The sequence below is a fragment of the Lepisosteus oculatus genome, chromosome 11 (assembly GCF_040954835.1).
Source record: "Lepisosteus oculatus isolate fLepOcu1 chromosome 11, fLepOcu1.hap2, whole genome shotgun sequence".
Lineage (NCBI taxonomy): Eukaryota > Metazoa > Chordata > Actinopteri > Semionotiformes > Lepisosteidae > Lepisosteus > Lepisosteus oculatus.
In genome coordinates, this window is record NC_090706.1 from 11,883,488 (window position 1) to 11,897,593 (window position 14,106).

General features: G+C 43.1%; 1 protein-coding gene across 3 annotated transcripts; it reads left to right on the forward strand.

Annotated features, from left to right (window-relative positions):
* Positions 1–801: 801 nt before the first annotated feature.
* Positions 802–14,106, forward strand: rhbdl2 (rhomboid, veinlet-like 2 (Drosophila)). Of its 3 annotated transcripts, none has more exons than XM_015348888.2 (9): positions 802–1,065; positions 1,190–1,479; positions 2,689–2,909; positions 5,213–5,361; positions 7,673–7,785; positions 9,196–9,296; positions 10,783–10,843; positions 12,351–12,412; positions 13,714–14,106. In XM_015348888.2, the coding sequence occupies exons 3-9, from the start codon at positions 2,703–2,705 to the stop codon at positions 13,888–13,890; spliced, it is 870 nt and encodes a 289-aa protein (XP_015204374.2). In that variant the 5' UTR covers positions 802–1,065; positions 1,190–1,479; positions 2,689–2,702; the 3' UTR covers positions 13,891–14,106. The 3 variants fall into 3 exon arrangements, with proteins under 3 accessions (XP_015204374.2, XP_015204376.2, XP_006631583.2); XM_015348890.2 differs by having other exon boundaries at positions 1,193–1,479; XM_006631520.3 differs by having other exon boundaries at positions 802–1,479.

The following is a 14,106-nucleotide window of genomic DNA, read 5'->3' on the forward strand; positions in this document are numbered from 1 at the left end:
GATAGGCTCTGTCTCCCCGTGACTCTAAATTGGGAGAAAATGGATGGTGTGTTCTCGTCTTTGCAAGCTTAATTGGGAGTACAGTAGATGTTTATACAGTTACTCCCCCTGGTGGTTAAAACGACGAGAAAATTGTGCGCAAAATTGCACATTTTATTTTGACTGGAGCGTCCCTCGGCTTGAGACGAGAATAATACGTCTCAGTACTTTATTCTCTTTAAATTGTGGTACATCCTCTGGTTTTAGTTTCTTATCTGCCTTCGCCAGAGAATTGTATGTTAGAGATTTTTGTGGACGCAGTCTGGAACGCCCGGAACATCACTAAGGTTAATATGACAGCTATTGTATGTGGAAGACGCCTTCCGCACAACACGGCTTACAGCAAAACAAAATAAAAAAATACGATTAACTGAAGAATACGGCTCCTAGGTCTTGGGTTCAATTCCAGTCTGGGTGCCGTCTGTGAGGAGTCTATGTTCTCTGTGGTGACGCGGTTTTTCACCAACTTGTGCTTTCGTCAACATAACACAATCCGAATACGTTTTCTGTTGACTTATTCTCGTCTCCACCTTGTATCCTCTCGCATGCGTGTATGTACCCTGCGATGGACTGGTGTCCTGTCCCCAGTGTATCCTGCCCTGCGCCCACTCCGGTATCGGACTAAGCGAGTATTGGAAATGGACGGTTACACGGGTAGTTAGCTTCCGCTTCACAAGTACTTTGGAACTAAAACATCCCACCAGTGACGTAAACACTCCAGGTGCGTCTCTTCCTTGATGTGCAGGCGGGCCAGGTGAGGGCGTCCCTTCGGTCAAAACCGCTAAAAGAGCAGCGTGTAGACCTCTGTTGAGGTCGGACTGCCGCCCTAGACGAATCTGTTGAAACGCGAAGGCTTTTCCATTTAGTTTTCGGATTGAACGCAGTTCGCCTTGCCTCAGGAATAACAAGAATGTTTTCAGTATGATTTTGGACTTTTCGATGAAGATGCATTAACCCGCCTGGTAGTTTCTAAAGTGCCCTTACATTTTCTTATGTACTTTTAATTGATGATCGTTTTTAAGTTGGGTACGTCCTGCCTGTATTAAATACTGGCATTTCTTGTGTAAGATACTGGGACAAGACCAGAGTTATCGGAACTCCTGTGCGTTTAATGCAACTTGCGAGCTCATGAAAGCTGTTTGTTTCTCAGCAGGGAGGAAGCACAGTACAGGAAAAAGCAGGCTAACCCTGTCATTAACGTAAACAGCAGAGGGGAAGAAAAGGCGCTCCAAGTCTTTTGTTCCATTACTGGAATCCGGTCTCCAGCAACAAGGATGAGTAGAAAAATGGACGTGGATGAAGTTTAAAATTGGAATAATCCAGCCCACTCATCTATCAGATCGACGCGCTTTAACTTGTTCGAAGAGACGTCAGACTTGCGTTTGAACAATTTAGGGTTTCAGTGTTGTTTGTTTTAAGTAGTTTTTTCCCCCTCTAACGGTAAGTGTCCGGGTCTCTTCTTTTCAGTTTATCGCATCTGAATTTACACTCAGTGGCTACAACGCAAAAATGTTCAAGCATGCCGGCCGGGTTGTTTAGCTTCTTGATGTGTTTGGGATCTGATCCGCAAGATCAGTTTGAGACCGGTAGTGTAGTGGCACTTAAAAACGTCCCCATTTTTGTGCGGTGTTTTCCTGTAACTTTTGTTGTTGTGATTTTAAGGCGTCTTCCTGTTTTAAACGTGGGAATGTTTTATTTTTAATCCTTTCAACAGTGTATTCTATTTTACCCACGAGTACTTCTCAGGGATCGAGATCATTTTTAGTACTGTAACGTTTTACTAACATTGTCGAAGAAGACGAAAAGATGTGTGTGTGTGTGTATATATAACAAAGATAAGATAGATTTATATAACAGAGTCTCAAGTGAAAGCAAAACTTCCCATCCCTGGGCTAAAACAATTATCTTATGTTGATAAAATATAACATTTTCGTTGAAGCCATAAACTATGTATTTCAAAGTTCATATCTCCAATGATAAGAACCTAGAATTTAATATATATCTTATCTTCGTGTATAAAAAGTAATTTTAAACGAGAACGTGTAATACAGGGAAAACAGCAAGTGAATCTATATTTCTGTCCGATAACCACGTTGTTGTATTTCTCAGAAGACATTTCGAATGATAATATACGTTTCTGTTTTTACCATCAGAGTTTTCTAAAGGTAAAATAGAAGGCTGAGCGATGTTAATCCATTTCTGTTAGAAAAGTGATATGTTCGAGCATATGCTCAAAGTAAAAAAAAAAAATGGTTTAATGGCTTAAAATGGTTTAAGAACAATGCGCGGCCTTCAAAAAAACCATTATGGTTACATTATGGGGTGTTCTTAAACATCAAATGAATGTTGACCTTGTCAAATATACTCCTTCGCACATTTTTGAACAGTCAACCTAAAGCACTGGTCTCCTTCTCTTCGTCCTAGAGAGCCACAGGCCTTCAGGATTGGTTGATATCTCTGAGCAATAGCTATGCATCCGCTGAGCTTTGACCGATGAAAACCAGTCCCTGCCTTTTTTAAGTAGCTGAGCAGTGAGCCTGCTCCTCCCGTTCTGTGGCTTCGAGCCAACTGGTGAAACCGGTCGGAGTTGTACACAAATCACCGCGCTGTACCAACAAACTACCTTGTTTGTTGAATTTCGATACGCAGTCGCCCGCGGAACCATGGCCGCCGAAGAAGATAACCCGTTTAACGGGGAGGGCGAGGCGGAGGAGACGGTGGAGGAGACCTCCGAGGGGTGTGGCTGGTGCGAGAGGTTTCAGCGCTCTGTGGCCAAATGGATGCTTCCGGAGCACGCCAGGGACATCTACCTGGAAAGAGCCAACTGCTGCCCCCCTCCCATCTTCATCATACTGATCAGTATCGGCGAGGTGGGTCCTGTTGACTACGTTCCAGCTCCTTGCCTGTTGGGCTTTAAGGGACTTGTGGAAACCCATTAAAAATACTTCTTTGTTGCGATGTTTACAGACCTAAGAATTATCGTTGGTCATATCTGAAATCTTTTCTGTCAAACTTCACAGGCCTTAAGTGGTCTTTATATCCGTGTACCCAGAGCAAATGGAAAAGTACCTTAACTATACTACATTATTTTTAGGTACCTTGTTTGTCCTGGATTCTAAATATTCATTAACAGCACAGTGTTCAATATCTCCAGTATTGAAGAGCTGATCCTTCAGGTTTTCCAGATGGAGCTCGGATTTGGTTCTGGCCTCTGGTGTTATGAATTCTCTTTTATGAATGAGTTTCTATACATCCTGGCATTTTGTTTCCCTTTTTAATAATTTCTCTACATTATTGTGTGGAAAACTGCATTGCGTCTACATAGATCTCCTAATCCTTGTTGTCATGACCAATTCAAAGGCTTTTACTTTCTGAACAGCATCCAAGTCTTGAATTCCTTGCTTTTGAAACTCTGGAACACATTCTTGGAGTTCTTTAGCTCCATGATTGACAATATCCTCCATCACATTCTCTCTACAATGCACGGTACTCCATAGTAATCCACTTCCTCTCTGCAGGTCTAGTTTTGCTGGTTCCCCTCTCTTTAACTTCTCTCTACTTGACACTGCAGGTGTAAATTAATTAGTAGTGTGTATGAAATCCACCTCCTGCCTATTAGATCCCATTCCCACCGTTGCATTTCAGTCCTGTTTTTCTCCTCTCTGCCCTGTTTTCCTCAACATAATAACCTCTTTGAACCCCCTCCACTCTGGTTTCAGACAAATATACAGCACGGAAACTGACCTGGTTAAAGTCACTAACAATCTTCTTATGGCTTCTGATTCTGGTTCTATTTCTCTTCTTATTCTTCTTGACCTCAGTGTTGCTTTTGACACTGACAGCCACTATCTTACTTTCTTGTCTTCCGACTGTGTTTGGAGTTTCTGATGCAGCTCTTAAACGGTTCAGATCTTACCTCACTGATTGCAGTTACTTTATCTGTCTTGGCAGTTTTAGCTCTGAAAGTGGGCTCGTTAAGTCTGGTGTTCCTCAGGGCTCCATACAGGGCCCCCTGTTATTCAGCATTTACATGCTTCCACTTGGTCAGATTTTAAGAAAACAAGGTCTAAATGATCATTTCTATGCTGGTGATACTCAAATCTACGCCCATACTAAACCTGACAGTGTAGTGGCTGTGTCTGCTCTCTCTAATTGTATCTTTAACATAAAAACATGGATGACTCACAATTTCCTTCATTTAATTTGTGACTGAAGCCCTGCTTCTCAGCACCCCCCCCCCAGCTATGTAAAGCCAATCCAGTAACTTTATCCGTGGGTGGTACTTTACTTGAGTTTCAATCTAAATTGAAGAACTTGGGGGGTAGTATTTGACCCAGGCTTGATGTTTAGCTCACATGTGCAAGATATCGTAAAAACATCATTCTTCCACAGAAATATTGCCAGACTATATCCTATGTTGTTAACTGTTGCTGAAAAGCTGGTCAACACTTTTTCTCTCAGATTGATTTCTGTAATGCCCAAATTGCTGGGGTATCTAAATCAATACTGAGCAAAGTTCAGTATGTCTAGAATTCGTCAGCCAGAATCCTGACCAGGTCTAGCGCAAGTGATCACTCCTGAGTCTTTGCAATGGCTTTCTGTCAGGTTTTGTGTCAATTTAAAAATCCTCATGCTCACCTCAGTCCCTGTCTGAGCTACTATCGTTCTACTCCCCACCTCGCAACCTTCGCTCTTCTAATTCTCCTATCTGTCACCAGGCCCATCTGTGTGTGACAGGGCCTTCTCCTGTTATACCCCAAAGCTCTGGAACTCTGCCCCTAAGGATATCAGCTAGTCACCTTTTCTAAACTCTTTGAAACTAGACTCAAAACCTTCTTCTTTAGAATGGCTTTTATTTAACTGATTCTCTGTCTGCCCTTTTGCTTTCATGCTGTATTCGAAACCTTCACGGTAACTGTTAAATTCTGCTACCTCGTCCCACTCTGTATCTTTTTTTTTTTCCTGTAAAGCTCTTTGAGAAGCCACTTTTAAAGGTGCTAAATTAAAAAATAATGTTAAGGATTATTATAAACTGCTCTCCCCCCTCTGCGTTTCACATGACCCTTTACTCCTCGGCTGCGTTGGTTTGCTCTTCCATGCCTGCTCCTTCTGTGCAAACCTCAGGCCCGTGGTTCAGTCAGACCTGAGATGCTCTCTCTGCCTGTCTTCACAGTTGGCCGTCTTCATCTACTATGCTGTGTGGAAGCCCCAGAAGCAGTGGATCACTCTGGACAAGGGCATCCTGAACAGCCCCCTGACGTACCGCCCTGATAAGAGAGAAGAGGCCTGGCGCTTCATCTCATACATGTTTGTGCATGCTGGGTAAGGTCGGCAGTGCCCGTCGTGTCTTTGCCTTCTCCTGTGTCAGAGCAGCAGGGCCGGATTTTGGTGTTCGTAGGCCCTAGGCACATTGGGTAAATGCCAACTGAATAACGTCGATTTGACACGATACACTATTCTCGTGCTAAACCATGTGATTGATGGAGTGAGTCGAGAGACCATCGCTTCAATACTTCTAGTTTCTAAAACAGCTGCTAGATAGTGTATGATTATTGGTTTGGAGCACCTAGAGCCGATCACAAGCATGTTATTTCAGTTCATTTTCATTAGTTTCCCTCCTTTAAAGGCCCTAGGCACTGTGCCTAATGGGAAATCCGGCACTGAACAGCAGGTACATGCACAGGAGATATGTTTATGTTTGGAGTTTGTTTCCTCTATTTACATGGGTTTCCTCCCATAGTCCATACTACTAGGTTTATTTGGCTTCTGACAAAACTGACCCTGGTGTGACTGTGTGTGTGTTTGTGTCTGTGTGTGCACTGTAATGGACTGGCGTCCTGTCCAGGGTGTACTCTGCCTTGTGCCTGTTCATTGCTGAGATAGGCTGTGGGTCCCTGATTCTAGCGACCTTGCACTGGGGGGGGGGAAAAGCTATGAAAATATCTATGGATATTGTTTGCCTCTTTGTACTGGAGCGCAGAGCCCAGACTACATTCTGTTGGTATCGTCTGTTGTCAAACCAGCACTTTACACAGTCAGATTTTACAAGTTAGTATCTTTAATTTAAAAGGAAAGTGTTGTTAGCAACAGCATGTAGCATAAATAACATATCCAGATCATTATGCTGCAATAACTTATTTATAACAGATGTGATGGATTGGTATTATCGAAGCTGCCTCAGGTTAATTTGGTTATGTAGCTTACTCGATTTCCCAGACACAGTATATTATTGAATGAAAAAGCCCACCTCTGGCGAGTATAAGTTATGATATTATACATGATCAACTTTTGTGAATTTGTAGAGGCTGCAGGAGAATCACATTGAGAATTCTTTTAATTGGAACACATATGGCCTTTTTTTATATGAAAAGTGGGGACAGTTTCTTGTGCCGTAGTATAATTTTCATTGTCTTGCACCTTGTTCAAAGGTGACGTGCGGGAGTTATGTTGTACGAAGATAAGCAGTGTAACCAGTAACGGTGCATATGAGCTTAACTAGTGAGGGATAATACAAGTAGGCATTCTGCATTTACTTCATGTTTGCAAAAAAGGGTATACAATTTTGGCAAGAGACTTTCAGACTTGTCCTGGTTTTCTGCGAGCTAATGGCCTTTTGTGTGCCAGTTAGGTGGGGTGCTTGTTCATTAGCTGATAATACAGATTGTGTTTGTCCTGCAAAGAGCCACACCAGGACTAGCCCAGGCTAACCAGTACGCCGCCTGGGAGACTTCATGACAAAGAAATCGAACGTGGTGTCCAGAGAAGGCAGGAAGCATTGTTTTCCTTTCCGCAGCGACTTTGCTCTCGGAATGCAGGGACAGTACGTCTTTCCTGTCGCGTGTGGTGCCACAGGGCTGGTTTCTGGGGCAGGGTGGGAGAAAGATGGATAAAGTGCTGCTCCCGGTGTCCCCAAAGTGAGCTCGCTCGCTCGAAACAACAGCACATCCTGGTATGAGAGGAAGGGCGCTTTCTTATTTTAATCCTCCAGAATGGAGCCCCACGCGGCAGCAACAAACCTATACACGCAGGATAGTGGTACTATAAAGGACAAGTAGTGGTTATTGGTAATTTCAATTGAAGGTGTTGACCTAATTTGCCCTTTAAAGTGCACTACAGGTCTAAGAGATGGAAAACACCCTTTTTCTTCAAATATTTCCATCTGTTTGAAGATCTTTGACTTCAAATGGAAGTCTCCTTCTGCCACAAGACTGGGCAATAAAGAACAGGCAGTTCTGAACTTCCATTTTGAAAAGTTTGGTTTTGGAAACCGAATAGGCACGTATACTAATTTATATTTTGGTAATTGCAGCCTCCTATACTATTCATATCTTAGCTCACATGAGCTCATTTTGTCATATAAGTAGACTATATGTTGCAATAAAAGGAATATGTGTCATTCATGGATTAAAGAGACTTTAGAAGTAGACAACCATTTCATGGAATAAATGGCAGAAGTTATTTAAGACGGCGCTTCATGGCCATAAGTAGTTCCCGTGTATTTTTAACTAGCTTATGGGAGTTGCACATTTGCTGTGGCTGAGTTGTCGGAACCCGGGACACGCCTTTGTAAACTCCTGGTGTTAAATGGCAGTGTGCCGATCGCTGGCCCCACAGTGTGGTTTCCTCATTGCAGGGTGGAGCACATCTTGGGCAACCTGACCCTGCAGCTGCTGCTGGGGATCCCGCTGGAGCTGGTGCACAAGGGGATCGAAGTGGGAACCGTCTACCTGTCCGGAGTCCTTGCAGGTCAGGACCCCCTGCCCCGGGCTTGGAAACAAACAAAAAAAACAAACAAAAGTCATGCGCAGAGCAACTCCCCCCGAGTGAGGATGACCGCACCAGACATTCCGCCTCTTGCGAGGCAGTGAAATACCGCTCCAATCACTTGACACACGATGAAGCCGGGAAGAAAGATAGCACCTCAAAAACAAATGCATAAAAAATGTCTAACTGTGGTAAAGCTCATTTTATTTTCATTCAAGACAGTGGAGTCTTGGTTTCTCTCCTCTTCTGAGTTTACAGTATCTAGAGTGACTCAAATTTGCAATAAAATCAGCAGAGGTATCGGGTTTGTAGCATTTTTATGACTCCATCATTATTAGACTGTGAAAAGTTCAACATATACTATGTTTTAAAATTATGCCAAAATTTAGCTGGGGGTGGGGGACTGGAGTGGGTTCACCGTGAAAGAAAGGCCTCGGTTAGTTGGTTGGAAGCAGTTTTTTTTACCACACTGGAGAAGGAGGAGGTGTGGCGACTTGGTCAGAGTAATGAGACACGAACAGCTGGCCGCAGTTCGAACTGGGATCCAGCTGTAACTACAGCACTGCTTCCTCTAACTGGATCTCTAGAGCAAACCCCCGAACCCCTGAAAAGTATTAGATTTCGCCTCAGTGGTTTGGTAATTTGCCCTGAGGCTTTGAGAGGTGGGTTAACTTCCTGCTCTCAGGTTGATCCTGAATTTCTCGTTTTTAAACTTTTCTCATTTTTGTGTGTATGTGTGAAGTGTTTTGTAGCGCGTGCCTCAGTGGATGTAAGTACTGGAAACCTGCAGCATCTGCAGATGGGTTTTCTGGTGATTTATCAAGTGTATGATCTCTGAAGCCAAATTTAATTTTCAGTGGTGGCTCTTTAATTAAACATCCACAGTTGAAGCAGAGCTGATCTTATGGATTAATCTGTTTCTTAGGAGAAAGCTCCCAAGAGCAGCAGAGTCAGCCCAGGAAAGTCTTTAAACCTGCCTTGGGTGTTTTTTCTCTAGTATGTTAAAGAATCCCTTTTTCTATGATGGCGTGTTTTGAAAGTGAGTCACAAAGTGATAATCATCTTCAGAAAGTGATCACAGGCTGGTGCCTGTGACCTCCTGACCTTCTTTTTCTACACTGTACACAGAGGGACTAAGACTGTGCCTAAGACTGCTGACCATTCTCGCCCTGATTACTGTTTGTTTCTATATCCAAATTATATATTATATTGTCGTGTGAGGATTTCCGAAGTTTGGATTAGTGTAAATATGGGTGCCCTTTATATCATTATATCATGCACTGTTTGTGTCGTATTGAATCGGATTGTTATTGGTAACATCGGGGCAAATTTGTGTCCCTTGGCAAATAAACTTGGATATTGAATTCTCTTCCTCTCCCCCCCTTTCCTCAGGCTCACTGGCCAGCTCCATTTTCGACCCCCTGCACGCCCTGGTCGGTGCATCAGGAGGTGTGTACGCACTCATCGGGGGGTATTTCATGAACGCCCTGGTGGTAAGTGTATTTCTGAACGTCCAGGTGCAGTACTGGAAGAAAGACTACTCCCGCCAAGACGCGCTCGGTCTTGTGCCCTCTGGTCCTGGTATTGACAGGTCCAGATGTGATGTCCAGTCCAGGCTATCACACTGTCCAGCTGTGGAGCAAATCCTGCCCCCTTGATGGTGCACATTTGGGTTGGGCGAGCTTAAAATGGATCCAGGATTTGACACATAGCACCGATCCATGAGCCTTGATGAAAGCCCCTGTGTGAGTTTTTTTCTCCCGTGTGGCGTTAGTCTGCAAATTGACAAAAGGCTCTGATAGGTCAGCCTGATCCTTATGCTCCTGAAGTGTCTCATAAAATAATTTAAGATTACCGAATGACTGTTTTTCCCAGCCTGCAATTTTTCTGTTCACATTAGACTATAGAAAAAGTTAGTTCAAGTGGGTGTCAGCTTGCGTAGGCTGCAAAGGAACAAGTAAAGGTTTATTCCATGCTGAAAAGAGAAGCAAACGGACACAACGTTTTGGCTGTGGAGCCTTGCCACCAAAAGACGGGGCACAGGGCACAAGGAGACACTGCAGTCCCCCCTACACACACAGTAACAAGTTAGAGACATCACTTAAGCTAACAAGCGTGTCTTTAATCAATGAGGTGTGAGGCAGCCGGCCCATGTGAAAATGGGGAGAACATGCGGACTCCACACAGAGGGTGCCCAATGGCATAATCTTAATGGTTAATCTTTATAATAATATTTTCTGGGAAATGCACAGCTATGCAGTTGAGGTTTAGGAAGAAAAAACAATACACTAATGAAAATGAGCCAATTAATATACTGTATGAGGAAGGTTTTACATGTCTGTTTATCTTGTATGTTCTTGTGTAAAGAATGTGACTGTATATCACAAGGACTGCTTTGTGAGCTTAAACTTTGTCTGCTTCAATTCCTCAACAAACCCATTAATGCATGCATTCCCCCAGAAGCATTGCTTTGATTGTATGATAATGCGCAATTTGTCAAACGGTCATGTAAGATCACAGGATGAGTTTCTTCTCCATCATCCTGTTGTCCGCGCACTTATTTTTAAAATCATATTAGCACAGATTCATGAATCAGTGTACATCTATAATGAGAGGTTTAACTACTGTTTGCAGTGTATTGATTTTTGTTTGACGTTGTTTGGCTGGGGTGTAACGTGACCTAAGGTTAGGCAGGATCTTGAGCTGCTGAAATCTCATGAGACTGGAGTGCAGCGACACTGCTGGTTCATATGGCTTTATGATTGTTTTTAAGCAATAAACAGCGAACACCCATATCTTTTAATCTGCACAGTATGAACACAGCAGTTGTCTTAAGAGCAATGTGCATTATATGTGTGGACTACCTCACTTAGGACCAGAATGTAAGAAGTGTCAATGAAAATGAATTCTTTGCTTTGATTCTGGCCTTTCTTACGTTCTTTCTAATAAACGTGAATCTTTTCTCTCTTTCTGCTTCAGAATTTCAAAGAGATGATTCCATTACTGGGTGCATTCCGAATAGTAGCAATTTTACTGATAGGTAAGCTTACATTATTTCTTTCTTTATATAGAGCAACAATCTCTGTTTTCCATTCAGCTTTTATTAGGACTGCTGTTTTGAATTTGCCAATAAATCCCTGCAGTGTTTGTAATTATCCGTGAGCTGGAAGAATTCTTGTGAAAAAGGAATAATTCCCACAGGGAAAAATTAGTTTACACTTAATTCATTTATTATTCAAATTGGTTGCCAGTTAATATCCATAAACATTAATTCTTCTATTCTTAAGACGGAAATATTGAACTAATGAGAAGCCATTTATTTTTTATTTTGATGCATTATTATAAAGGTATCCTTCACACAAGTAGAATAGGTCATGAGGTTTTCTCAGAATTGCACAGTTCTAATGCTGCCCAGTGTATACTCTTGGGCCATCGGTTTCAACCAGTGTCTTAGGCATGCCTCCCCGAGATGCAGACCATACAAACGCTAGATCTGGTGTGGCATATGGCCGAGGCTCTGAGGAAGGGGGTTGAGTGATTTTACTATAATATGGTCCTTGTGAGCCCTGTTGCACTCTCACCCTCTGTAGAACACAGAAATCCTTGCGGTGCTCGATCTCGGCATGGCACCACTGTAGTCCCTTGCTTCCAGGCTCCCTCTCCAGGTGTGCTATAAGACTGGGGGGCTCACTCTCAGTCCCTCCATAAAGGAACTTGCTCGGAGTCCAGGCTGAGCTCCATGGTGCACGCCTGGGAGGTGTCACTAGGGGAGCACTGTCAGGGGTTCGGTCAGGGAGCTCGGAGCAGAAATGGAGACCCCTTCGACTTCCCAGCTGCCTGCCAGCTCTCCTGTAAGGTGCTGTGGGGATCGCTGGATGAGAGACTCCCATGGGGGGGAGGGGGTAGCTCAGTCCCCCAAAAAATGAAAGAAATACTGGTCTCCCAACACGGGGTGCTTGAATGCACTTGATAATGCAGCAGTCTGGTTTTAGTTTGCCTTCCAGGGGATTCTCATGAAGTCTGTGTTGATTTGGGAAGATTCTCGTCCTGATAACCATCATCTGCAGAACGTAAACCCTTTGGCAGCAAATAGTTTTTTTTTCTCCTGGTCTCAGACCATTACACGTTTGCATGATTTTGCTTCCACGGCATGTACTGTGCAGCTGAATTGTCAGCTTTATAATATAATGAATACCATATTATCTCCTTAAAATTGTGAATTCTCTGTCTGACACTACAAGCAGAAATTGACCAGTCAGCCTTATGATCTAGAAGGAGTAAAGGCGAATGTGTTGTTGTAAATGTTCAGCTAGAATTACTGATCCTGTGGTACATAGAAATAATTGTGCTAACCTGAAGCAGTGAAACCAGCCTGTCTGAACACTGGGTTCTAGGAGAAAGGGTTTTACTTGTTGGCTCATGTTCTTGTAGTCGCAATCCATACTCATAAGTACGTTTTATCTGATAATCCACAGTTGTCAATGCAAATGTCAAATGGAGGACAATCGTTTTTTTTCTGGTGTTTGATGATACATTTTCATTTCCAGTTGGGACAGACGTTGGATTTGCTCTTTACAGAAGGTTTATAAGTCACGAAGTCGGTCATGCAGTAAGTACACTCTTCTCTCACTGTTTTTTTGCTGCATTTAACTAGCAGCAAATTTAGTGTCATTTGAATAATCAAATTCTAGATAATGTACCATGAAGTAAAGGCATGAAAAAACTGATAAACAAATTAATGTTAAATGACACATCTATGTAATATATACTGGTATGTATGTCTTTCAAAGGAGATAGGAGTTCCAGCAGACGGGTAGATGTTTCCTAAACTGTTCTCGGCTTTGAGCAGTTTCACTAAAAGGTTCATGGCGTGCAGTGTCTGTGCCTTGTGAGCTCAGGTGGTTAGAATGACAGCCGTTACAAGAGCTCACTGAGAGAACCTTCTTCAGTCTGTCCCAGACTCCCCAGAGAAAGCTATGAAGCTCAGTGCAGTCGAGCCAAAAGGATGTGGTTAAAGAGTCATGCAGGAATTGTTAATTCACTGCAGGTCTTGTGCTTGTTTGCTGGCGGCATGAATTCTGGAGGAGCATGTTTGTACGTGAAGCAACAAAACTCCACATAAATGCCTCCTAATTACTTTTAACCACAGCAACTTGGCTGGCTAGGTAGTTAGATCCTGCGTAATTGTTCAGTGTGTGAAATGCATGTCTGATCCTCCTACTGCATGGCAGAAACTAAGTAGGCCTTTGGGGATTTTGGTGTCTTATCTGTCTCTGGAAACTTTGCTGTATTCACGTTTTGGCAGTGGGGTTGCCTGTGAGGGATCTACTTTTTTCTCCCCTCTCTTGAGATAAAATGTAAATTGTCCATTCCTTCTCCCTCGCAATCTCTCAGGCTATCGCGCTGCATTGCGGAAAAGTGTATTTAAGTAACCGCCTAACTCTCAAACCATGCAAAGAGAAGCTTCCCTTTTCTGTCGCTCAGGGGAATGGAGAAATGTGTAGGAATAAAAACAGACTCATTGAACTTAAGGGTCTGGGCTCAAGCTTGTAGTTTATTTTAAATTTCAGTGCAGCACTTCAGAAACTCTTCTGCATTTGTTTTTTCACTCGACTTGGATCTTTAAACCTCTGCAGTTCTTAAATTCAGTCCAGCTTGGCTGGAAAATGACTTTAGTGACTAATTGCACCTGACATCAATAAAAAGTAACTGAAAAAAGACAAAACAGTGAAAACCACATGTGCGCACGGTTACTGAAGTTTAAAGGAAATGCCTGAAGAGTACCTGAATAGAGGATAAAGTCCCCTTTATTTTTACTAGGAAGCTGTATGGAGTGCAAGAGCCTATAAAGTACTTTTTAGGCTGGATGAATGGAAGTCAGTCATTAATTTTCACACTGTCCTCTTTCAGGTCTCCTTTGTGGCTCATATAGCTGGGGGAATGGCAGGCATGACTGTGGGATTCGTGTTCTTCAGCAACTACAACCAGAAACTCCTCAAGGACCCCAAGTTCTGGGTGTGCATTGTGGGATACTTCGCCTTCATCCTCTTTGCCGTGATGTTCAACATTTTCTTATCCCCAGCCTGACGGGAGGCAGGGGGCGAGCTGGTGTTTCGTTCAAAAGTGGACTCGGGACAATCTTTTAAATTCTGATCGTTGAATCCCCCTACGGCCACTCGAATACGGCCGAGCGGACTGCTCGATGATGGATCGAGATCTGCGTTTTTCTGACCGGAAATTTAAGCACCACAACTTGACCTGTGATCTAAAAGGGAATAAAAAATTTAATTTTTTTTTACAGTA